Source organism: Gopherus flavomarginatus, chromosome 4, assembly GCF_025201925.1.
Source record: "Gopherus flavomarginatus isolate rGopFla2 chromosome 4, rGopFla2.mat.asm, whole genome shotgun sequence".
Classification (NCBI taxonomy): domain Eukaryota; kingdom Metazoa; phylum Chordata; order Testudines; family Testudinidae; genus Gopherus; species Gopherus flavomarginatus.
Genome location: NC_066620.1, coordinates 102,938 through 129,239, shown reverse-complemented (window position 1 = coordinate 129,239; position 26,302 = coordinate 102,938). Strand labels below are relative to the sequence as shown.

General features: G+C 46.0%; 1 protein-coding gene across 12 annotated transcripts in view; it reads left to right on the top strand.

Annotated features, from left to right (window-relative positions):
- The window catches only part of SLC8A1 (solute carrier family 8 member A1), a 335,833-nt gene extending 309,771 nt beyond the window's left edge, over window positions 1-26,062 (top strand). For 6 of the 12 annotated variants that reach the window (XM_050951456.1, XM_050951452.1, XM_050951454.1 and 3 more), the window contains 3 exons: window positions 4,909-5,184; window positions 15,832-16,089; window positions 24,128-26,062. In XM_050951456.1, the coding sequence (XP_050807413.1) occupies window positions 4,909-5,184; window positions 15,832-16,089; window positions 24,128-24,381 (788 nt within the window). In that variant the 3' untranslated portion in view covers window positions 24,382-26,062. Of the gene's footprint in view, window positions 1-4,908; window positions 5,185-15,831; window positions 18,387-24,127 lie in introns of those variants that run through there. The other 6 variants (XM_050951462.1, XM_050951459.1, XM_050951461.1 and 3 more) reach the window with 1 other exon arrangement.
- The last annotated feature ends 240 nt before the right edge of the window (window positions 26,063-26,302 follow it).

The window sequence follows — 26,302 nt, the reverse complement described above, 5'->3', positions numbered from 1 at the left end:
TATGGAAAGGAAAATACTCACACAGGCAAGCAGTGAGAGCTTAAGAAAATTGCACACCGTTATTACAGTTCTTATAGCCTCCCTAACAACTAAGAGACCTTTCTCCTGGCTCGCTAGATAAAAGGTGCTTGTGCAAACATTAGGGCTAGTGCAAATGGTTCCTTTAGATGAAATATATTTGACCAGCTAGGACCCGATCATTCACTGACTGAAATCAACCTGAGTGTCCTCCTTCGCGTATTGCCCCTTTGATTTCTAATGTTCTGGAAGAACTTATTCCTAAGATATCTACTGCTCTGCCTGCATTCTTTATTACTGGAGGCAGCACATAGCGTTTCAAAATTTGAGAGAAATTAGCCTGGAGCTCTGTTGCACAGACTGAAACTGCATTGCAGGAAAATGATGAGAGTTAGATTCTGTACTTGGATGCCCATGTGCAGCTCCTGTTGCTAGCCATGCACATCTAAGGGAAAAGTTGGATCACAGATGTTTAAAAGGACAACTGCAAGTTACCCCTTCAAGCGCAAGCTAGTTGTTAATTACCACTCACTACATCCTTAGGATGCCCTGTTGCACAGTTTGGTTTAGTGCAGGTTAGCTCGCATCATGGTCAGTGCAAATACGCCTATTGATTTCATTAGGAAATGAATACAGTCCATAAAGCTTTAGGCTAGTTGTTTGAGTTTCAGTTTAAGGAATTTCTGACAAGCACAAAAGTTGTGATCTTGTGTATTGTACAACTCTTGGTGTAAGAGAGGGGAGATATAAATGCCACCACCTTTTGCCATTGTGATTTACTCAAGTGACATCATTACATTTGTTTTTCCTTTGCAAGCTGAAACATGAGGATCTCCCTATTTGCAAGAGCTTCTCTGCTCTGTCTTTGTGGAGCATCTATGACTAGGTAGTCTGTGTACATAGAGCTACATACATGTAGGGCCATGGTGTAGGAAACAAAAGGAGAAGAAGAAAGTAGTGGCCTTAATTTTTTTCATAAATGGCCAGGAATTGTGAGTGTCTGACAAGAGGCGCCTGAAAGAGATTGATTTTTCAGAAGGTTTGAGCCCCTGCTCTGACAGTCCCTTTAAGCTGTCTCAAGTTGGGCACACAAAATCCCTAGTTGCTTTTGGAAATCTAGGTCGATATTCCAGAGGAAATGGACTTGATACAGATGTGAACCTACCACCTCTTGGCTAGTGCCCAGGGACCCTGACCAAGATTGAGACCTTAGTGGGCAAGGCACTGTACATATCCAGAGTAAGAGCTCACAATCCAGATAGACAAGGGATAAAGGTGCCATTTACAATCCTCATTGTACAGCTGGGGAAATGAAGCACAGAGATTAAGTGACTTACCAAAGGTCACACAGGGTGTCTTTGCCAGAGCTGGAGATCATACACTGATCTTTTGCATCCATCACCTGCCTTCACTGTAAGATCATCCGTCTCTGCTCAACCAGTGAAGTCTGGCTACTGTTAATTCAGCTATGACTCATGGATGCCATTTATTGCTTTGGAACTTAAATTCCAATACTGAGGAATGCAAGCCATGCGGTTGGAGCCCCCTGAGTAAGTCAGCATGTTACCAGCCCATAGGGTTCCATCAGACCTGTTAGCATCCTCTGCCTGGAAAGCCATGGAGACTGGATGTCAAAACAGACTAGAAATTGAAGTCTAGAGCATTGGGAAGAAGGGAAGTACACTGACCCTGAATTGTAACACACCTCCCAGATTGACGCTGTAAGCTAAACATTTCTCTGATCCCATTTAACTAGCGCTTTGGGCAAATCAAAGAGAAATTAGAAGAGCAGCAGCCTCCTGAAGTCAAGAGGGGGAAGAGTGCCAGATTTGGTTATGCAGATTGTCTCTTTGTATGTGAGAGAGACAAAGTGGGCGAGGTCATATGTTTTAAGACCAACATCTGTTGGTGAGAGAGAGAAGCTGCTCTTCGGGTCTCTTGTACGTTGGTGTGTTGTCAGAGCTGTTGCACGCTATAGTTCATTGTACTGTTGGTCTAAATTCCACCTTGGAACTGAATTCTCAGCTCAACAATGTGTCTTTCCTGCCAGGCAGAAGTTTAGTACCCCTAAGAATTCAGACCAGTTAGGCAGGCGGCAAATCAGCCCTTGACTTGGGGGGCATGCTGACACTTCAGCATGACAAACACCCTTAAAACAGGCAGAACTGCTGCACCTTTCCACTTCTGCAGCAGGAGCACAGTAACTCAATGGCAGATGCTTAAGAGATTGCAAAGGATACATCTTGTGGAGGATAGGGAAGCTGACCAAAACAATATTAAATCATTATTTGTATTACATGAAGACCTAGACAGATGAGATCAGGGCTTTATTATGCTAGGTGCTGAACAAAAAAAAAATAGCAAGAGAGAGACTTTTCCCCAAAGAGTTTTCAGCCTAAACAGAACAGACAGAGAAATGACTTGCCCAGGATCATGCAGTAGGGTGGTGAGAGGTAAAGTACTGTCACAGGTTTAGTTCAGAGGGGATAACCTAAACGAAAAGACAAGGAAAGGGAGAGGGGATGTTGCTAGGAAGAGGCCAATGAAGGGGACGGAGCAGGAGAGGAGTGAAGCTGAGATGAAGAGACTGGGAGGCAGATGGTGGGTTGGAGCAAACAGCTAATCAGCATAGGAAAGAGAAAGTCCTGTCAAAACTGTGGCAAGTTGATACTGTCAATTTACGAGCCTGTAAGGTTTACGAGTTTAACCTTCCCCTCCCTGCAAAGTGCATTCCTTTGCATTTATCAACAATGAACTTCAGAAACTGCTGCACTGGGGAGAGGGGTAAAACAGGATCTAGCCAGGGCCAACCCATTCCCCCCAGCAACTCCCTGGGCCTAGAACCACGTAGGGAATTTCCAGGGGATCCAGATTTGGCTGATTCTGCTCCTGCTCTGATCAGCTGGAGTCTCTGGCTGGTTCCTGTTTCTGCAGCTTTTTACCAAAGCAACATGGTTGTCTACTTCACCAGACTGTTGGGGGTTTCCCTACGTGGTTCTAGGCCCAGGGAGTTGCTGGGGGGAATGGGTTGGCCCTGGCTAGATCCTGTTTTACCCCTCTCCCCAGTGCAGCAGTTTCTGAAGTTCATTGTTGATAAATGCAAAGGAATGCACTTTGCAGGGAGGGGAAGGTTAAACTCGTAAACCTTACAGGCTCGTAAATTGACAGTATCAGCACAGGAAAGGGACCTGGACATCATTATAGACAGCTCAGCAGAGACCTCTGTGCAATGCACAGTGCAATCAAACTACCTAACATGCTGTTCACATGCATAAAGCATGTGATGGAGAATAATAAGGAGAATTGTCTAATAATGCCTTTTTATCAATCAGCAAGATGAGGGGCCGCCTCATCTGGAACACCGTGTGCACCCCGCCTCATAAAGGATATCGTAGAACTGGAGTGGTTCAGAGAAGAGCAGCAAGAATGATCAAGGGCCTGGGGAAACTCTCATCCAAAGGGAGTTGAAAAGATTGGGATTGTTACCTCAGAAAGAAGATGAGCGAGAGGGGAAGTGATAAAAGCATATAAAATACAGAGTTGTCTAGAAAAGGAAGTTTGGGAGCTTCCATGTTTGTGCAGCACCTAGCACAATGGTCCTGGGATATGAGTGGAGCTCCTAACACAATTTAATAATAATTTTGAACCTGAAGAAGGTTTCTGAGCAGGGTTTAGGTTCACTCCTTCCACATCCTTCCTCTTCCAGCCCTGTTCAGAACATAGTGATCTTATTACCTTCCATTTGAGCAGCTTTATCTTCCTCAGCCCCTGTCACTACACTCTTGACCATGTTCAGTTCAGTGATACTATTTTCTGGCTTCTAATGTCTCTAATCAGTGAAACAAATCAAGAGCCATCACAGACTGTCCAGGTTTTCCTCCCATTAACAGATATTCTTAGTTCTGTTTGGGAGAGGGGAAAGCTAATCCCCTCTAGTCATTTATTTGGGGCTTCCAGTGTAAACCAACAATCTGTTTCCCTCCTGGCCCTCAACTTAGAGTGGATGTTGCAACTACTGCAGTGGTGGAACAGGTGCAGAGAAGAGCTACTAAATGATTGGGGACTGGAGGGCCTGTTGTGTGAGAGGAGTACAAAAAGGTCTGGGCTTGTTTCGCGGAGTACAGAGAAGGCAGAGGGGGGGATACATTTGTTCTCTATAACTACACTGGGGGTAAACACCAGGAAGGGTGACCAGCTATTTAAGGTTAAGGACAATAGTGGCACAAGAAGAAGTAGGGATAAACTGACCAGGAACAAATTCTGGCTTGAAGTTAAAAGTAGATTTCTAACCATCAGAAGGGTGCAGTTCTGGAACAGTCTTTCAGAAGGAGTTGTGGGAGCAAACACTTAATTTGTCCAGTGAGAGAGCTGGGCACATTTATGAGTGAGATTGTATGATGGGGTTGCTTGTGATGGTGGGGGCAAAGCTTGGCAGGCCTCCAAGTATCTCAAGTTTTGCACCCATAAGACAGCAGTTCTGCAAAGGCTTAGCAACGTTGGGAAATATAGGCCTCGCTTGTCTGCTGTGCCACAGTCACCTATGTGACCTTGGGCAAGTGTCATGGGATGGTATTTTCCCAAGTGCCTAGCTCACTTAAGAGCATAGAGCTCATTGGAAGTCAGTGGGATTGACTTTCCTAAATTACTTGGGTGCTTTTGAAAATTTCACCATTATTCTCTCTGGGCCTGTCTTCCCCATCCATAATAAGGGGGTAATAATAACAATAATACATCCCTACTGCACAGGGGAGTGTTGAGAATAAACTCCATTATTGACTGGGTGAGGCTCAAACAGTAGAGTACAAAGGGCTGTATAAGTACTTAGGCAGGAGTGGGGACACCCAGTTGTGCTGCTCTGGGTTTAATCAGACTCTGATGTTGTTGCTGCAGGCGAGGAGGATGACGATGACGAATGTGGGGAAGAGAAGCTGCCATCCTGCTTTGATTATGTGATGCACTTTCTGACTGTCTTCTGGAAGGTCCTTTTCGCCTTCGTCCCCCCAACAGACTACTGGAATGGCTGGGCCTGCTTTGTCGTCTCCATCCTAATGATTGGTTTGCTGACGGCTTTCATCGGGGATTTGGCATCCCATTTTGGCTGCACCATTGGCCTGAAGGATTCAGTGACTGCAGTTGTGTTTGTTGCATTGGGAACATCAGTGCCAGGTAAGAAAGTAATTTAATTTCCTGACATGATCTCTGCCATCTTTCTCCTGTGCTGTGTATTCGGGATTCAGAGGGAGAGGGCTGCAATCCAGGTCTGAATGAAGAGCTAACTAGTAACACTAACACCACATGGGAGACCCCAGTGGTGTGTGTCCCTTCGTGGCAGCTATAGGTTATTTTAAGTATAGCTTCAGCTTTGAATTTTCAGGCTTTCTGATGTTTTGATAACAACTTGTAACTGATATTTACAGTCTTAACTTCAGCAAACCCAAGTTTTCTTCCTCAGAATAGACTTCTAGTTGTTCCATGGAGTGCAAAAGTAATGTGTCAATCCACATTTTTGCTTTCTCCACTGCCTGCAGAATGTTGGGTTTTTTTTACACTTCATGTAGGTATGACATTAACTGCACTGGACTGGGTTTTTTTTAAAAATCCCCTTAAAACAAAGCGTCCTTAATCCATTCCAGAAATAGTTACTGTGTCTGGCAAGCCTTTCTTTGTTTCTATTAGATCCCAAAGATTTTTTCTGCGCCACTAATATTGGTATATAAGTGAATGGAAAACCAGTGAAATGAGAGGAAAGTATTTTTGGCTATGCTATTCTTACTGTCATTTTAATTCTTATTGTCATTTTATCATGATAAAACATACAGCTCCAATTTCTGCTATCTGGTATATTGCTATAAATTACTCTGGATTTACATGGATCCACAGTGCATATTTCTCTCAGACACTCCTGCTGTTTTACTGGCAATCATTAACTGGGAACCATTAGCAAAATGCAGAGTGACACTTGAGTTTTTTCATCTGGCATAACTGGAAATTATGCACAGTGTGTTTAAATAGTTAAGACCCTTTTGTAAGACCCTTTTTCAGTGTCTGTCCCACTGTCGCTAAACATCAGTTGCAGTAGAACAAAAACATTAGAAGGAAAAGGGATGGCCTAGAAAATCATATTGAGAATAGTGTCTCACCATTATGTCAGTCAGTGGTATACCCTCACCTGGATGCTGTGTTCGCTGCAGCTCCACCTTGCCTCAAAGGACAGAGCAGGTACAGAGGAGTGAGGAGAGTGGGCAGCAACCTGGGGAGAGCTCTGTGAAGAGGAGCTTAGAGGAGACAGAGAAAAGGGTACATGACAGAGCTGTAAGGAATCAGTAGCCATACAGAGAAGGCTCACCAAGGACTCCCAGAGTTGTTAGCTGCACTGTGCTGCACATCTCTCCCATATCACAGCCGGGTCAGCCTCTACACCTCGCTCATCTCACTCTCCGGTCATGTTCCACAGGACAGGGGCTGTCGGCTGGCTGCTGGGGGTAGGAAGAGAGGTGTTTTCCCACTGCAGCTCTGGGTCCCCTGTCCTCCTGCCTTCCCTTGCAGGGACCAGAGAGAAGCCTGGCAGGGAAGGAAAGGAGCTGCCCAGGCCCTTACAGGAGCTTTCAGAGAGGACCGGGAAGAGGGGGTGGCATGGACCCAATAGCACCATGTTCCCTCCCTCCTATCAGCTGGCATTGGGTGTTACCAGATCCGCTGGCAAAGGGAACTTGTGACTGGAATCACTAGCTCTGTATTTCAGCAAATGATGCTGTGTGCTAATTAGAAATGGGCCAAGGAGTCTTGTGTCTTGGTTTTGCAAAACCTCATTAGTCAGGTTTTATTTTTTCCAAACAAAAACCAGGCCTGGATGGGCTCTGAGGTTCATATTATCCAAACCGCCAAAGAGGAGGAATCGACTGGGTGGGATAAAGATTCCTCATGTCTCATCTCAGTAAAAGTTTTGGATCAGCTTTGGTTTTGCAGAACCAGAAATGCGGGAGATGCTGCACTGCTGTTTATTAATGGGCATAAAGCACCTTGAGCCCCTTTGTGAGAAGAGCCTGTTCATGTACCAAGAATGTTACTACTCAGTCACCTTTCTTTTCTTTCTAGCCTGGTAGCTTTTACATGCCCGTTTTTCACATGCCCTCTAGCAATTCCCTGTCCCTGCATTTTAGTCTCCTGGGGGCTGTAATACTTTAGTCTAATACAGGTTATTGGGCTCCATACAGGGGTAACTGGATGGGGTTTAGTGGCCTTTGCTAGGCAGGAGGTCAGACTAGATGACCTGGCGGTCCCTTCTGGCCTTACACTCTGACCTTGCTCTCTCCAAATAACAGATGTTGTCAATTACCACCCCATCACATTGCCCCAGTAACAATATCAGCGTCATTGACACTAATTGCACTCCCACCAGAATCCCTCTCCCAGCATCGTCCAACCCCGCCACCCCAGTTACCCAGCTCCTTACAGAAACCACTGGAACAGCTCATGTGCTAGTCAGTGTGAGGGAGAGTGTGTGAACTGACCCATTGTATTTGGGCATGGAAAGGGACAGACACACAAGCTATTGGTTTGCCATCGAACATGAAAACAAAAAATGTCAAAAGAAAAGGAGAGGTTTAAAAACCAGCAACCCTTTGTACTCAGGTAACAAAGAATTATCTGACACAGCCTCATCAAGACCCACACCATCCTCTTCTTTTCAACAAGCATCCATTTGAACTGATTGTGTAGATAAAATAAATCATAGTTTACAAAAAAACTTGATTTTTTAAAAAAATCTTTAAGCTTCAATTTTGGGGGAAACTTGGAAACCTAGAAAGAAGAATTCCATGTAGTACAATTTTGAATAGTTCTGCTGATATTGAGGAAAGTAAAGATCAGTTTCTTTACAAGTAGTATGTTTTCCCTCCTCCATATCATAGTCATAATACCACTCCAATGGCATTGCTCAAATTACCATGTGACCATTCGTGTTGAGACAGCTAAAGCAGACACTTGTTAAACTGGGAGAGATTTGAAAGGTATGCAGAATATTTTTAGACTATCCAATAGGGTAGGGAGCTGGAATTTGAGAAGACAATTCAGTACCCTGGAAAGTATTTCAAACTAACTCCTCTTTTCCACAGATTCCAAAATACGTAATACCTCTGCAAGCTTTAAAAAGTTTTCTATGCCCTCAGTTTTTCAGTGTAGAAAATTGCTTTTATTCAACCCCCCACCAGAGTTGCAGGCCCATGTTCTCATTCTGAACTTCTGCTTCTTTAATCTTCTCCCTTGATCTCTCACACATTTTTCTGCATTCGGGTTCGTTGTTCTGCATGGAACACCTCTGATGAGTCCAGATTCAGCTTTGATCCACATGAATCAAAATTAGGTTGTTGAGTGTGAATAGCTGCTAGAAGTGTTTCTACTGAAACATCTGAAGGGTCCTCTAATACCTGTTGTTTGGAGATAGGTCTTGGACTGATTAGACTGTCTCAGAAGCAGTCATGGTTAGTGGAGACTTAGCGAAGGGGCCTAAGAGAGGCAAAGAAGAGACTGTTCTTCATAGCACAGTATTATCAGCTGTTCTAAGTATTCCTATAGTTCCATACTCAATGACATTCTGCCTTCTTTTAAGAGATTGAATCAAGCATGGTGAGCTAGGGAGCCTTCATTAAGGACAGACTCAGGGTACGTCTACACTACGGGATTATTCCGATTTTACATAAACCGGTTTTATAAAACAGATTGTATAAAGTCGAGTGCACGCGGCCACACTAAGCACATTAATTCGGCAGTGTGCGTCCATGGTCCGAGGCTAGCGTCGATTTCTGGAGCGTTGCACTGTGGGTAGCTATTCCATAGCTATCCCATAGTTCCCGCAGTCTCCCCTGCCCATTGGAATTCTGGACTGAGATCCCAATGCATGATGGTGCAAAAACAGTGTCGCGGGTGATTCTGGGTAAATGTCGTCACTCAATCCTTCCTCCATGAAAGCAACGGCAGACAATCATTTCGTGCCCTTTTTCCCTGGATTGCCCTGGCAGATGCCATAGCATGGCAACCATGGAGCCTGTTTTGCCTTTTGTCACTGTCCCCGTATATCTACTGGATGCCGCTGACAGAGGCGGTACTGCAGTGCTACACAGCAGCATTCATTTGCTTTTGCATGATAGCAGAGACGGTTACCAGTTGTTCTGTACCGTCTGCTGCTATTATGGGTGCCCCTGGCTGAGGTCGGCAGGGGGCGCAAAGGCAAAAATGGGAATGACTCCCTGAGTCAATCCCTCCTTTATGGTATCTAAAAATAGAGTCAGTCCTGCCTAGAATATGGGGCAAGTGTACTAGAGAACCAGTGTATCAGAGAACCAGACAGCACAGCCGCTCCGTTTCAGATCCCGTAGAAATGATGAGCTGCATGCCATTCACGGGGAGTGCCCCTGCAACAACCTCACCCATTGCTTCCCTCCTCTCCCAACCTTCCTGGGCTACCGTGGCAGTGTCCCCCCCATTTGTGTCATGAAGTTATAAAGAATGCAGGAATAAGAAACAGTGACTTGTTAGTGAGATAAAATGAGGAGGAGGCAGCCTTCAGCTGCTATGATAGTCCAGGCAGGACATTAAGCAGTGTAGGGGAGAGGAGCCCAGCATCCCGCTGCTATGATAGTCCAGTAGTACAGAATCTTTTCTTTACACATGAAAGAGAGGGCGCTGATGGAGCTCAGCCCCCAGTTGCTATTTTTACCCAGGTGCCCCCGGCCAGCCTCACCTGAGGCTAGCCAGGAGTACTCAGCAGCTATCAAGCATATTGTACCGTCTGCCACCGGGGAGGGAAGAGAAGCGGATACTGCTCTTTACTGCTGCGGCATCGCGTCTACCAGCAGCATTTAGTACACATAGAGTGACATTAAAAAAAAGTCAAGAAACGATTTTTTTCCCTTTTCTTTCACGTAGGAGAGGAGGGAGTAAATTGACGAGCTATACCCTGAACCATGCCAGACAATGTGTTTGAACCTACAGGCACTGGGAGCTCAGCCAAGAATGCAAATACTTTTCGGAGACTGCTGGGGACTGTGGGATAGCTGGAGTCCTCAGTACCCCGCTCCCTCCCTCCCTCCCTCCACGAGCGTCCATTTGATTCTTTGGCTTTCCGTTACGCTTGTCACGCAGCACTGTGTAGCTTGGAGATTTTTTTCAAACGCTTTGGCATTTCGTCTTCTGTAACGGAGCTCTGATAGAACAGATTTGTCTCCTCATACAGTGATCAGATCCAGTATCTCCCGTATGGTCCATGCTGGAACTCTTTTTGGATTTGGGACTGCATCACCACCCGTGCTGATCAGAGCTCCATGCTGGGCAAACAGGAAATGAAATTCAAAAGTTCGCGTGGCTTTTCCTGTCTACCTGGCCACTGCATCCGAGTTCAGATCGCTTTCCAGAGCGGTCACAATGGTGCACTGTGGGATACCGCCTGGAGGCCAATACCATCGATTTGCGGCCACACTAACCCTAATCCGATATGGTAATACCGATTTCAGCGCTACTCCTCTTGTCGGGGAGGAGTACAGAAACCGGTTTAAAGAGCCCTTTATATCGATATAAAGGGCCTCGTAGTGTGGACGGGTGTGGCGTTAAATCGGTTTAACACTGCTAAAATCAGTTTAAACGCGTAGTGTAGACCAGGCCTCACAAATTGGAGGTTACATCCTAAGGACCTGGTTGCTCCAGGTTGCCTTCTGTCTCCTGTGTCAGAATGTCTCCACTGTTCCCTCCACCCCTTATTATGGGCTGGGCCAACTAGGCACAATTGACATTCAAGAGAACATGACCAAAACTAGTCCAGCTACATAAAACTAATGACGCGGGTGCTCATACAAAACCCCTCAGTGCAAGGGAGCAATCAGGAGTCCCGTTGGGTCCCAGAAGGGCTGACAAAACTACATTTATTTTACTGAGCTACAAAATAGAAAATTCTGCTTTTTGTGGGTATGTCTGTTCTGATTTATTTGAAATATGTTGTTTGTGATTCATAGTGCATGCCCTAAATATCACTTACAACTTTTCTATGCCTGTGAGGCTTCAGGTGCACACCAGAGGAAAACGGCTGTGCTCTATAGCAGCGTGGTGGACTGGAGAGCAGAGGGCAAATGCACAGTGCAGTGTCCGATTCAGATGACTTGTAATGAAAAGCTAAGCCCTTTTTTCTAACCATCATTACTTACATAGAGGCAAAATACAGAACATAAAGTGTCTAGCCTAATAACAATCTTTCATATATTAAAAACTGCAACGGGATATTCACAGAACAATGCCTAATCATTTCCATTCTTAATACAAAAAATACAGTGCCTTAATGTTTCTTGAATGTGCCATATCAATTACAATAATCTCATTTAGTTGGGCCTGTGGCCACTGCTTGATTAATAGCTAAGTAAGCAAAGTATCAACAATAAGAATAATTAAACAAAATAGTGCTCATCCCTTTAATGCCACTGCATGGTCAGTTTCCTCCAGTAAAAGCAATTGTTTGTCAAGGTCACTAAACAGGATGCATCACTTCCTGGCCATGAGTTAGTGTCTCAATATTAGGGAGAAAATAAAGTTAGTGGGTAAGTGATGAGGGGGGGAGAGGGGTTGGTTATGGCCTTGGCATAGAATCATAGAAATGTCAGGCTGGAAGGGACCTTGCAAGGTCATCAAGTCCAGCCCCTGTGCTGAGACAGGACCAAGCAAACATAGACAGAAACCTCCACCCTGAAAGGGGTTGTGCCACCTGCTCTAAAAACCTCCAGTGTTTTGAGGAATGCAGTCACTTTCTGCCAAGATTTTCACTGAGCTGAAAACCCTATTTTTCATTGCGAACCAAGTTTTGATAGAAAAATTTCGACCAGCTATATCAGTAAGAAATGTAATCCAGAGCCATGCCTTGAGCTGTTGATGGAACAGTTAAATAGGGCCTTTTATTGAAACAGGAGATGCTTTACTTTAAAGGCAAAAAAAAAGCTGGAGTACACAAAATTATTGAGCTTAGTCAAACTAGACAGGGTGGCCTGGTACTTCAGGAGGAATTTATAAAGCTAGATGTTTGGGCAAGATGGTGCCAAGCAGAAATACAGCATAGCAAGGTACTGCACAGTGGAATAACCATCTGAGCAAGTCATTCTCGGAAGAGTTCTAACTTAATTGCAAGCACTCAGGAAAAATACATCAGCCTGGCATGATAGTTCAATGCAAACTTCTGCTCAGTGTTGATCAGAAAGCCAGGAGGTTAATAGGGTTTCTTAAGAAAGGGATGTAGAGTGAGGTTGACAAGATTATAAAGCCAATAAATAAATTGATGCCCTCACTTTGGGCACCCCATCTCAGAAAGGAGATAGCAGAAATAGGAAACAGCCAGAAGAAGGCAAAGGAAATCATTAGAGGCTTGGAAAGACTTTAGGATGAGGAAAGAGTTTGTAAAGATAGGGGTTTTGATCCAGCAAATGGAGCATGCAGAACCCCATAGAAATCAGTGGACAGACATCCAGCCACCCATGTGGAATAACTTGCAGGATCAGGTCTTAAGCCTATTTAGCTTAGGGAAGAAGACTCAGGAGAGATAGGGAAGAGATGTATAAAATTCCATTACAAAAATCCTTCATTAAGAGCAAGGTAAGGTTGCAAGCTGAAGCACTCAGAACTCAGGGAATGACATCATGAAAAGTAGGCAGTGTTGTTGTAGCCTTGTCAGTCTCAGATATTAGAGAGACAAGGGAGTGAGGTAATATCTTTTACTGGACCAACTTCTGTTGGCGAGCGAGACAAGATTTCAAGCTTACACAAAGCTCTTCTTCAGTTCTGGGACCTGTACTCATGACAGGTCTACACTTAAAATGATGCATGGATGCAGCTGCACTAATGCAGCTGTGCCGCTGTAGTGCTTAAGTGAATGTGCTCCTATGCCATTGGGCAGACTTCTCCCATCAACAGTTATTCCACATCCCCAAGAGGCAGTATCCATGTTGGTGGGAGAAGCCCTCTCGCTGACATAGCGCTGTCTATGCTGGCGCTTAGGCTGGTGTAACTGCATCACTTAGGGGTGTGAACATATAGTTATACCAAAGTAATTCTGTAGCATAGGCCAGAGCACTGAGTATATTTCCCAGACCTGAAGAAGCATTCGTGTAAGCACGAAAGCTTGGCTTGCTCACCAACAGAAGTCAGTCCATCATGTCGTGAAAAGTGTCGGCACAACCTTAATTCTGCCCTCTTACGTGTGTGCATTACAATACAGCCTTTTCCCTACAAGACCCCTGTCTGATTTCCTGGGCAGTCAATGTGGCAGGGCTGTGTGGAGAATACGGAGGCAAGCGTAAGCACAAAGGCTATAGCTATCCCAGTTTTGCCTCTTGTATCTTGCCTTTATGCCATCTGATGAAATGTCTTTGTGTCTTTGCTTTGGCTTCATCCTTGTGATAGTGCAAATCAAATGCACATATGCACCCATGCAACTGGCTTTTCGATATGATTTCTTTTAGGCATAAGTTGGCAATTGCCATGCTTGCCACATGTGAGTGAGTGAGTACAAATACATATCCAGTAGCTATACAGCTTGTCAAGAGGCAGATTATAGCATTTAGCCACTAGCCTTCAGAGCGAATACATCATAGCTCTGAGACAGGAGCATGCCTTAGCCAGCTCTCCAGCATGCACTCTGTATATCCATTAGGATGGTGCAGCCTGCATCCCTCGTCATGCCCACCTAGCTCCACGGGCCATTGCAGCGAACCAGGACCCAACTCCCACATTAGGAGGTACTTTTTGACCCCAGGTACACAAGGGGGAAATTCCTGGGCTTCTTCAGTCGTGGGGACTACAATTGTCCCTGGCTTTTGCATGGGATGTGCTGTAGGGAGGGAAGGCACCAGCATAAAGGACATGCACAACTAAGTACAGAGCATCCTGGAGTGAGGCCCTCCAGCCTTGATCCTGCACCGTGGAAGTCAATGGGATCTATGCCATTAACTTCAAGGAGTGCAGAATTGGGCCCATTATAAATGTACAACATTGCTGCATAACTGGTGCTTGCTGTGCTTGTAAATGGCTACAGACCACTGCATTTCCTTTGGAAGGCATTGGTGTCTGCAAACAAACGGCACTATGTCAGAGCTAAGCACCTTTGGAAGGCATTGGTGTCTGCAAACAAATGGCACTATGTCAGAGCTAAGCACCCTTAGGATGTATTCCTCTTAAATAGGCAACATTCCAGAGTTTTTAGTAGGGGCTTCGCTAACTGGTGTAACCTAATGAAATACCCACTGAAGTCCATGAAGTCTAAAAAGGTGCCTGCCCTGGAGTGGGGATCTGTCTGGTCTGAGGAGGAACTCCAGGTAATTTGACCTACAGGCCAGGCAATGCCTCTGCAGGGTGATATGGACAGCAGCTCTCCTGTTGCATACCGCAGTGCACTGTGTAGAAAGGATAACAGACCACCAGGAGAGATCATGAAGTCTCCTTTGTGTTATAGTTCACAGAAGTGTGGCTAGAGCTGTTCAGATATTTGCAAAACCCTGATGTGTGACTGTTCTCACTGCAAAGCCCATCTTTCCTCCTACGAAGTTCAATAGGAACTCAACATGAGCAAGAATGGCAGAGAAATTAACACCATAACATCAAATTGAGCTCAGACCTCTTCCCTTGGCTGGGCTGTTTCTAGAGTTCCTCCCCTAGGACTGCTCAGCATACACTCTAGATCCTCTCTCCATTGGTGTAGTAAATATTCACCTGACTCAGTGAGTCAGCAGAACCAACTTATCCCTACCCCATGGGACCACCATCTGTAAGCAGCCTGTTAGACATCTCTCCAGATCAGTGGTTCTCAATCTGCAGCCCAGTCAGCACACAACTGTGTCCCATACGACATCCCCAGGGCCATACAGGCAGTATATATATTGTGTGGCTTGGCCCGCATAACACATAGAGAGTTGCATATGCAGCCCACAATGGTAAATAGGTTGAGAACCACTACTCCAGCCAAACCCACATCCAGGGAATGCTGTCTGGTTTGCTGTCACCCAGGAGAGCCAACTCCCAGAGACTCATGCAGCTGCAAAGGACCTGTCATATGAGTGCTACATTATTGTACAGCAATGGTCCAAGATACTGCATCCTGTGGAAGCACTTTTTACAGCCTTTTGAGAGATGATGGTAGATTCTTGTAGTATTTGTTTTCTATAAGGAGGATGCCATAAGCCAGTGAATGACTCCTATACAATGGAGGTGCCCAGGAGCTAGTTCTCAGAAAAAGAAAAGGCCTGAGGAGGTGGGGAGACTGCCAGCTTCAGGTAAGGGAAAGTGTACATGGGGGAAGAGGTCAAGAAGTGTTTTGTCTAGGGTCCTCTAACTCTTGCAGGGAGCTTTGGGAGGTGGGATCTGGGTCCAGTCTCTAGGGAGTATGTTTACACTGCAAGCAAAGGTGTGATAGCACCATGGATGGGCATGCCTGGGCTAACTTTACTCTAGTGAGTAGGGATAATAAGGGTAGTGTCGATATGGTAGCATGGGCTAGCTGCCTGAGTCCCTGGCAAGCTTGTACTGGGGCAGCTAGCCCATGCTGAAGCCCATGCCACCACATACGCCCTGCTATAGCTAGATTAAAGCTAGTTCAGGTTTAGCCAGCCATGCTACTGTCCCACATTCATCTGCAATGGAGACGTACCTTTGATGCCAAGCTGTTATCTAGATCAGCTTGTCAGGAGCTCCATTCTCCAATAGGAAGGGACTTGCAGTGACACTAGGGTAGCCCTCTCCAAGGCAACTTACTTTATTGCCACCTGACTAACTGCTTTTCTTTTTGCTTTACAGACACCTTTGCCAGCAAAGTGGCAGCTACACAGGATCAATATGCTGATGCCTCAATTGGGAACGTCACCGGGAGCAATGCTGTGAATGTTTTCCTGGGGATTGGCGTGGCCTGGTCCATCGCTGCCATCTACCACGCAGCCAATGGGGAAGTGTTCCACGTCTCCCCCGGCACCTTGGCTTTCTCCGTCACCCTCTTCACCATTTTTGCTTTTATCAGTGTGGGCGTGCTGCTTTACCGGCGGAGACCGGAGATTGGAGGTGAGCTGGGTGGGCCGCGGACTGCCAAGCTTCTGACAACATCCCTTTTTGTGCTCCTTTGGCTCTTATACATATTGTTCTCATCTCTGGAAGCCTACTGCCACATACAGGGCTTCTAAAGGAACAATCAGAGATAGTAAATATATTGCTAGAGATCTATATGTATCTATATAGAAAGCTATATAGATAAAGATAGAGACAAAATACTGTGTATAATGAACAGAGGAAAAAGAAAAGACATTTGCCATGTTCACTTACCTGCTGATGGAATGCAGCTTGGAGCATTCTCTGTACTAGGTAGGAGTAAGAATTCAGCAAGATTCTTAACCAAGGGTTGCAGCATATTAAAGGAGGTGCGGATGCAGGGCCACCTTTGCAAGTCTACCTACAAGAGCGTATGATACTGACTTTATTGTTGCTCCCACCCTGCCCCTTGGGGAGGATTGATCTGAAATGTAATTTGGGCTTTTCAGTAATGCCAGTGCCAGAATAGCTGTTAAGAAGCCAAGTGGTGGAGGGAAGGCGAGGAATAGGGGACTTCATGACTTTCTTACAAAAGTTTATTTGCCTTCATATATTGAGGACATGCAGATCTGTCCCCACTGAATGAAAACAAGAGCTTGGACTGAAGAAGGAAGTCCAGGGGTTCAAGAGCTTTCTACGAATAGGATGGAAACCCCACTGCTGTTCTTGCTTGGATGCCCAATTTATCATTCAGTTGTTAAGAGTGTTGACATGCTGAGAGTCACAAGAACAGTGTGAGCCATTTCCTTATTTTTTGGCTGTATTATGATCATCATGGCCTGTCCCCTACCCTGCAGACAAAATCAGCGAGCCCACTCATCCCATACTTCCCCGCTGTGCCTTGCAGGCACTTGTCCAAACCTTGTCTCAAGTCCCTGTTTTAGTTCTGACAGAATCTTGGGGGCTTTACTTTGTTGCTGTCCATTCCTTGCCCAGCCCCTAGTGCGTTGCTCCCGTCTCATATTCCTGACTGGGAATGCTGTTGTGGTCCTTGTAACACTTTGCATGAATGAAGTAACCCGTATCTGTATATAGCATTGTGTAGCAATAGTCCATTCAGCAGTGTGGATCTGATGTTGAAGAAATGAGTGAGTTTTCTTTTCACCCAGGTTTGGTTTTGAGTTTGGTTTTTTTCTTAATGGGATAAGGGGAAGTGACTAACCCTTTAGCTCTCTGCACAGGGGTTTTTAAGAAGCAATAACAAAGAACTGTGCAGCTGTAAATGCTAAAGGGAAGAATCTGTGCAAAACGCATCATAAAGTCTTGTAAAGTGAAATCCTGGCTCCATTAAGTCAATGGCAAAATTCCCGTTGACTTCAGTGGGGCAGGAATTTACCCATATGGGGTGACCCAGAGCTCACTGAAGTCAATGCAAATACATTCATTGACTTCAATAGGTTCTGCATCATGTCCATAAAGGTTAACTTACCATTTTAAGGGCCAGAGCCTGCCACCCTTGCCCATGCAGCATAGAACTTTGTCCCACTACTAGTCGCTTTGAACACAGCGGGGTTAAGTACCAGTCAGCCTGGGCATGAGTGGCAGCACCAGCCCCTGAATAAGCAAACCACGCCTGGGTTTTGTAAGCATCATTTTTCCCAGTGTGGCTATTTTACATCTTCTGTGGCTGCAACAGATGTCAGATATTGTCAGTGTTTGTGGCTGTAGAACCCCCACGCTCCATTTCTGTTCTCCTGTTCACCATCTCTGAGGGTTAGCTACAGCCCTGTGTGTGAACATTAAGCCAGAGGTGACTGGCAGGACTTTACAACTGTATCTCATCTAGAGTTACTTGAGGACTGAAGAAGTCAATGGTGGGGTTGGAGGAATGTAATGTCTCCAAGATCTCCAGTGATCAAAGCGTTCTCACCAGATACAGGATGAATTTTGCGTTGTCCAGCAGCGATTGCATTAAACACTAGGAATTACTATGGTGGTTATTTATTATCTGTTGTGCACCACAACAGTGTGCTTGGCTCTGTACAATGCACAGGTGGCAAGACAGTTCCCACCCTGGAGATGTTGTCATGTCGAAGACAGACATTGTCAGAGGTCCTAGAGGAAGGAGCTACCCTAGCTGATCTGGTTTTCCCTTCATTTTCATCCACTGTATAACCCTTTCATTTTCCATTTGTGTTCCCCGTGGACGCAATGGCTCTGCAGGAGGGATTAGAACCAGGAGAGGATGGGGCCTGACACATTGGGATTGAGGGGATCATTCTATGCACACTTAGCATCAGGGAAGGAGCTCTAAGAAGAGATTGGAAATGGAGCAAAGGGATCAGCAGGGGTACAAGCAGGGTAGGCAGGATCCCAGAACTACGCCAGGACTAAGTTCAGCAGAGCCTTGAAGCTAAGGACAGGAAGGTTTGAACTCGTGATGATGAGCAAGGAGTGCTGCATTGAGGACAAGGCAGAGGATCTGGTTGTGACACTGGTGGGAGCAATATGGGTAGCGGAGAGGAGCAGGGTTGCAGGATTCAGTGGGACTATGGGCACGGAAAGAAGGGGCGGGATCTTGAGAGGCTGTGGCTGTCAGCCTGAGTCATGTATTGAGTTTGAACTTTAGTCCATGAGCTGGCAAAGGGGTCTGCCCACATGGACTCTCAAATCTCAGGCTGCCATCTGGGGTGTGGTCACTCAGCAGGAGATTTTGCCCTGCCCTTCTATGGATGCACCATGATGGAGCTGGGGAATCTGAGGACCTTTCTCCCTCGCTTGGGCTCCCTGAGTCAGAGCCCCTCAGAATTGTTGTCCCTTCACTCAGAGAGGCACAGGAGCACCTCCTCCCCCAGGAGTGCACAGTGCTCCAAAGGGAGCAGGAAGGAGGCAGATGATGGCTCTGACCCCCTCCCCCACCCCCCACATGCACCAGGCAGCAGAGTTGTCCAATGTAGCAAGGGACCTGCTGCCTCAGAGTTCCTGGGAGGAAAGCTGCTTACGGGAGTCAGAGCAGGTCTGCATGACCCATTTCCTGTGCACTGTGCTTTCCAAAAGCCCTGCCCCCAAAGCCCATACCTCCCGGTCCACTTCCACCTGTGACGTTATCATCCCTCGGTATAGAAGTGCCAGGGCAGGGTCAGTCCTAGCCCTTGTGACTGAGTGCACCACACAGCTGCGCTCAAGAGCAGGAAAGCATTTCCGCACAGAGCAGGTGATGATTTCACGGCCAATGTTCCCACTCAATCCTACTCCACAAGTCACCCCGTGATTTCAGTGGGCCAAGCTGGGTAGCAAGAGGCGACAAGGCATAAGGAAGTGTGGCAGCATTGGTCCCTAAAGGATTGTTTTATGAAGACAAATGAAAAGCAAGAAGTTTGGGGTGGTCTTAGTAGTCTTTATGCCTCACATTTGATTCCCCTAAGCTCAAAATAGTAAAGATACTTTGATATGTTCACATTTAAAAATGACGGAAAATAAAAGCACAAGCAAGTGGCTTATAAATAACTGGCCCAAATCCTCAGCTGGTGTGAATCAGCTTCTCTCCATTGACCCCAAGGGAGTGATGGCAATTCACATCTGATGAAAAGCTTTCCTTGTATATTATGAATGAAATATCTAAAAGAGGAGCTGCAGGGCTACTACTTTGCATTAGCATTACTAGCTATTTTTTTCCTTTCCCACTCTTTCCCTATCCCTAAATCACAGCCGGCATGTCCCTTGGTAGCATCTTCTGATCCAGCGGAAGGGCATGTCTGACATTGGTTACCCGGTTGGCCGAGGAAGGAGGTGGTGGTGAAATTTTGCACTCATTTCAAACAAGCTGTGGATGGTTTTAATTATCTTGTTGTGCATTTTCATCTAGGAATATACTAATTTTTTTTCTTGTAAACTCTTTTTTCACTTTAAAAGAGAGTGGGTGTTTTTTCTTTTAATTTTTATTCTTGGGGCAGGGTGGCGGGAAAGGGCATTAGAACCTGATTCTGGTTGTTCAGGATTATGATTGCCTTTGTGTACAATGATTTCATTTCATTTGTTTGGGTTCATTAATTTTTATGTGTGTGTATTGTCCACAGCCATAGGCAGCAAGTACACTGATTGTGATGATCCTTATCAGTAGTGCACAGCCACACAGGCAAATAAAGTTTCTAATTGTTTCAGATTTACACGGTAGTGCGGCTGCATATTCTCTATGGGACATGTTTCCTCTCATTGTCTGTCCTCATTCTTTCTGTTTATTGGTTTTCTTCATGTGTATCTTTCATTGACTAGGAAAAACCAGTGAACACCTAAGAAGAGTCAGTAGCAAATGTCAGCTGTTGTAGCCACAGAGGCAAACACTATTCTGAACCTAATGCAGCCTCTGCTCTGAGATGTAGCCATGCTTTTCCATTCCATGCCCCATTGGATCTCTCATTTCCCATCTTCCATTCCCATTGCTGCAGCATGTGGCCAGCCCAGTGTGCTATCACCCCTGTGCATTTGGAAACCTATTCTCTGTTGACATGCAAGAGATTTAGGTAACTCCCAGTACAGACAGTCAGAGTTATGCATGGAAACCTCCTAAGCATTACGATTAGACCCTTTAAGGTTACATACTGCCCTTTATCTCTGCTAGGCCTACCATCAATGTCAACCATTTCAGCGTCAGTGGGATTGCATATATGCCTCGGGCTATGTCTACACATAAACTGCTGCAGCTGCGCCACTGTGGTGCTTCAGTGAAGATGATATCAAGGCCAACAGGAGAGCTTCTCCGGTCTGCTTAGGTACTCCACCTCCCCAAGAAGCGGTAGCTAGGTCGACAGGAGACTTGGGCTATCTACAGCAGGGGTTATATCGGATTAACTGCAGCGCTCGAGTGTGGATTTTATACTGACCTAATTTCCTAGTGTAGACCATCTTTCACTTACACAGGCCCTATTCCTGCTCCCATGTAGGTCAGTGCTGGGAACAGGATTGGGCCCTTAGTTAACGAGCAGTAATGTGGCAGTTAAGTTGCTACAGGTCAAGTTGTCCGCTCTGGTGTCAGTTTCAACATACACACATTTGCACACAGAATGAGTTTGACCCACAAAAATGGGTGTAACCCTTGCCCTTCCTTGTGCATGTAAACAGCCTGCTGCATTCTTATGACCTGCTGTGGGTTGGCATGTGTCCAACCTGTTCCCGCTAACTTATGCTCTTACAGTCGGGGCTGGTTGCTAAGGTGAAGGTGCAATGACAGAGGCTGGGGTAGGCTGGCTGAATGTCTTTTTATCTGTCTTGCATTAACAAAACATTCTGTAATATTAGAGAGTAAAGGTTAAAGTAATGTGCTTTATGAGGCTAGACCCTGTCCTGCCTGTGGAGAGTCCCTGTGCAGGGCCTTCTATAGATAGTTACAAAAACACTGCTGAAGTCTGTGGCTGAGGGAATTGTCATCCATATGTGCAGACGGATTATTGCCCATTCTGGAGTCTCACCTGGGACTCCCCTAGCCTTAAATGAGAGTTGTTTCAGGCCCTTGGAACTCAGCTCTGAGCCTGCTCCATAATGTACATGAGACAGCGAGGATACAGCCTACCAAGAGCGTTGGAGCCTTCCCAAAAGAGGTGGGGCCCGGGCCCCCACCCCAGGCCCTGCCACTGCCCATCCTCTTCCCCCGGAGGCCTTGTCCCACCCTGGCCAAGGCAGAAGCCATAGTGGTGTAAAAGCAGCCCCCTGCTCATGTCCCTACCCCCTGGGTCCCCCACCCGGGCAGATGTGGCTCCCCACAGCTGCCTGCATGGCTCTCCCTGACCCAGCTCCGACTGGGGGGGCAGGGTCTCAGAGCCGCAGCCCGGCCATGGTAAGAGCCATGCAGACAACTGAGGGGAGCTGTGATGGACCCTCTACCTGCCTGTGGTGGGGGGATCTCCTGAGAGCAGCCCTTGGCCCATATCCCTGCCCCCAAGCCTCCCATACAGGGCAGCTGGAGGGTCTGCGGCTCCCCACAGCTGCCCACACAGCTCTTACCATGGCCCAGCTGCAGCTCCAAGGCCCCATCCTTGTCTGGAGACAGAGCCACACAGGCAGCTGTGGGGAGCCGGCATGGAGTCACGGACCCTCCACCTGTCCTAGGCCAAGCGGGGAGTCCGGTGGGGCAGGGACACAGGCTAGGGGCTGCTCTCCGCCGTCCTGCACTGCCCACCTCCTGGAATTTCAATAAGGCTCCCCACAGCTGCCTGGGCTCCCCGGCCAGGCTCCACGCTGGCTTGGCCTGGGGATGGGGCCTCAGGGGAAAGAGGAGGGGAAGGAGGCAAGATCTGCCCTGGATGGGTCAGGCTATACCCCCTGTTTCTGGCACCAGGGCTGCCCCTTCTTTCATCCTCAAAGGGATGCTTCCAGCTCTGCCTGTGAAGCCGCATTTCCCACTCAGACCTCATTCTCTAGCAAATAACCCTTCTCTTCTGCCCTCCAACACCGATTGAGGCTTAGCTACGGGATGGACATACGTGCAGGGTCTTGTAGCCAGCGTTTAGCTCTGTTGTTAACACAGCACAAAGTTCTCTACTTTCTGTGACAATGGCAATGAGTGTTTCATTTGAGTAAAGTACAATGTGATGAGGTGGCTGCCCTACACATGGTTGAAAGGGGTTAAGATGGCCAGGCAGGCCAATTAGCTCCACTTGGTGAACCTGGAGGAAGAGCCAGGGAGCATGCTACTAATTAGAAGTAGGCCCAGCTGAGCAGGAACAGGTGGGGTCAGGATAAAGCCCTGTGAGCAGTGAGCAGCCAGAGGGCTGCAGGAAGGCAGGGGAGTAGTTGCAGTTATTGCCTGTAGTGGAGGGCATTGAGAGGCTGGAAAGCCAAGAGAGCCGGGGAAGACAGATGAGTAGGAAGCCTCTCAGGGAACCAACAACAAGAGATGAGACCATGCAGAGGCCTTGGTTGATTGTTTTAGGGTCCCTGGGCTGGAACCCAGTATAGAGGGTGGGCCTGCATTCCCTTACCAGCCACTGAGGCAGTGGCACTATGGAGCAGTGAGATGGAAGACTGCCTAGGATTGCTAGGGGGGAAGGACTTCAAATTTCCCCAAGGGTAAAACCGTAATGACCTGGTCAGAGGGCCAAGCCACAAAGAGGAGACTGAGTTCCTGTAGTGAGAGGGGCCACAGAGTGAGACAGATTGGGGGAAAGACACTGCCAGAAGGGGAGTGTAATGCCTGACAGAGCTAATGCTCAGGACAGCCGGAAGGAGATGCTGCTAGTGGTGAGTCCTGTGCCATATATGTAAATAGCAGAGTTTAGTAAATAACTTCTGTAAGTAAAGAAATTGCAAAGTCTAAAATTCAAAAGAGTAAAAAGCTAAGCAAAATAATAAAGAAAGGGAGGCATTGGGACTTTTTCCCCTTGAGTAGCTCCTCCAGGCCGAATCTGGATCAGGCCCTGGAAGAATCACAGGGACAGAGTCTCATCAGTTTGCATAAATCAATTTTGGAATCTATGGAAGGATTTCTTGCCTAATTCAAATGTTCTGAACCAACAGTTCAGTCCAAACAAGACTCTCTAGGCACTATGGCATCATCTTCAAGAGCCAGGGCTTTTCTCTTCCTCTCCCATGCTGTGAGATACTCCAGGAATGAGATTCACTCACACTGTACTAAAATGGAGTGAGTTAATCCATCAGACAGGACAGCTCCAATGAGATATCAGTGAGGGATGCTATATGGGATATTTTCCAGGAAGATACCCTGACAGAGATTTGTGTTTTCCACTAGCACCCAGGAAGCTGAAACAGTACCTTCACCTCTTCATTGCTAAAGATAGTCATGTAAATTACAAGTAAAACTGCATTTCATCCACTTAATTTCTACTCTGTAATTGTAGTTAATCAATAAATCCTCTGTGTACCAAGCTACTGCTGCAAGTCCGTCCCCTTCCTTTAAGCCGAATGTTAGCTTCACACACACATTCAGGTTTATCCTGCTTGACTTACTTAAATGATGTGTTGTATCCTTAATGCAAAGGCCTAAATTAGCACTGGGAGGGCTCTCCCAGCTAATCTGTCTAAATGCTTTGCTTTTTTTAAAAGAAACTGTATCTTGATGTAGATTTAAGATCATCTGAGACTCCACAATATGAAGAAAGCTGTTCTCTGAACAACTCTACTCAGAAACTTTCCATAAGGTATGTCGTAAAAATGTGCAGCCTGTACTATCATTTTCCAAATTCCAGTTATCATCCATTTTTTGTCTGCTTCCAAGTCAAGTTAGAAAGGCATCCCTCAAGAATCCATGGCTACAGTGGGGTGCTCTGGCATGGATACTTGTCCTACCTCAAAGGATATTCTCTTACCCTCAAGTGAGCCATCTCACATGTGGTCTACACTACATACCTATATTAGTATAACTAAGTCACTCAGGGGTATGAAAAAAGTGAGTCAGTCACCACAGCAGAGGCAGGCATTCAATTTCAAGGATATAAAAATGCCACAGAGAAGCAATAGCACGTATACATATGTCACTGAATTTTGTTGCAATATTACCATTGTCTCCAGTGGCACAGATACATTAAAATTCTCAGCAATTGAGAGTGACATTCCCTGATACCGCCCTGATTACTGACCTCTGTAGTGTTGTATGCAAAAAGCAGGTGACTAAGGCAATCATATTTTCATATTTTTAATATGATTGCCAAGCTGTTTTGAAACAACACTGGCTCTTTCCTGAGGCCTGTGAGGTACTGAGTACTTCCTACTCATTGTTCTGTCCCAACTCCTGCCAAAATCTACAGTTCATAGCAGATGCACATTACCTTTCAGGATGAGGCTCTTAATCACTTGCCAGAATTTTGAAGGTTGTTTTCCTCAGTTTATTAGCACCATATTAAAATGCACCCAGGATTGTCTTTTTCCCCCCCCCCCCCCCCCCCACAAGCAATGAAACCTGAAAGCAATGTTTCTTAACAACTTAGTAATTGCATTTTTTTCAGAAGGTGATGTTATTTTAATGTAATTATTTGCTTCTTTAGAACAAACTGTTTAGTTGAAATTATTAATAAATCAGCTGGGACTTTCCTATCATCTCAATTAAACAAACAGTAAATAACTGTTCTATTTGAAGATCAGTCTAAAGGGAGTTTTGGAATATTGCTTTCTTAAGGCAATTTAGACCTTGAAAACACACAACAAATAGAATCCTCTTTACAGGATTTTTTTTTTTTCCTTTACAAGCCTTTTATTCAGCAGCATCCTTGCCAAACACACTAGAGGATTGAAATGCTGGCTGGCTGGTTGATTTATCGGGTACATCATCCAAACATAATTGACAATCTGAAAGGTAGGGTTTATTATTTTAACTGCGTTATTGCCCTCACCACATCTTAGCATCAGAAGAGTTTGTAAAAGCTGGTGCTGCACTTCATTTATCCCATTTAAAAAATAATGGTCTCAGATGAACATTTGAGTGAGCTTTTCTGTTATTAATAGAAGCTATCCTTGGTAAAGTGGTGAAATGGCTGGAATAAACTTCATTCCTGTAAAAAAGATCCCCGATCTAGCAACACATCACACAGCTATCAAAATAAATATAAAAGAGCTGGAGAAAAACAAAGTGGGGCCAATTCTAGCCCTCAAATGCATATCCATGCACTTCTCCCCCTTCCCGCACTAGCAGCTTCAGGCAGAGACCTCACAGAATACGGTCAGGTACCATAGACATGGGCAACCTTATAAACCCCAGATGAACAGATAATAGGCAGGGCCTGGCCCATGCAGAGAGGCTGGAAGAATTGAGGAGGCAAACCCAGTTGATCTCAGAGTTCCTGCATGTACCTTGGCCAATCCCTGCTCCTCTTCCCACCCACAGCTGTTGGCAGCATGGCTTTTTTCCATGCTGCATTGGCTGATGGGGTTTACGTGGCATCCTGGTCAGAGTGCATTAAATTCTTCTTTCCCACAGTTTTCCCTTTTTTATTCCTGGAGCGAATGGCACATTCTCAGTGAGAGAGGGGGTTGTGGAATAATACAGTTCTTAGTATTCCAGCATTGTCACTCCCTCTTTCAGCTTCATGCCCAAAAAGACCTGCTGTCACAGGCCTTCCTCTCGTACCTAAACCCAACAGAGTCCATAGTCCCTGTCTAACAAAAATAACCCACAGAGAATTTTTGCAGAATTTGGCTGAAGTTCAAAGCCTGGAATAAAGTCAGGAATATTGAGGCCTGAGAAGCCAGTATTTCACAGCTACTCTATCTTCTACAGGACGGTTCATCACTTAGTGGGCCAGGG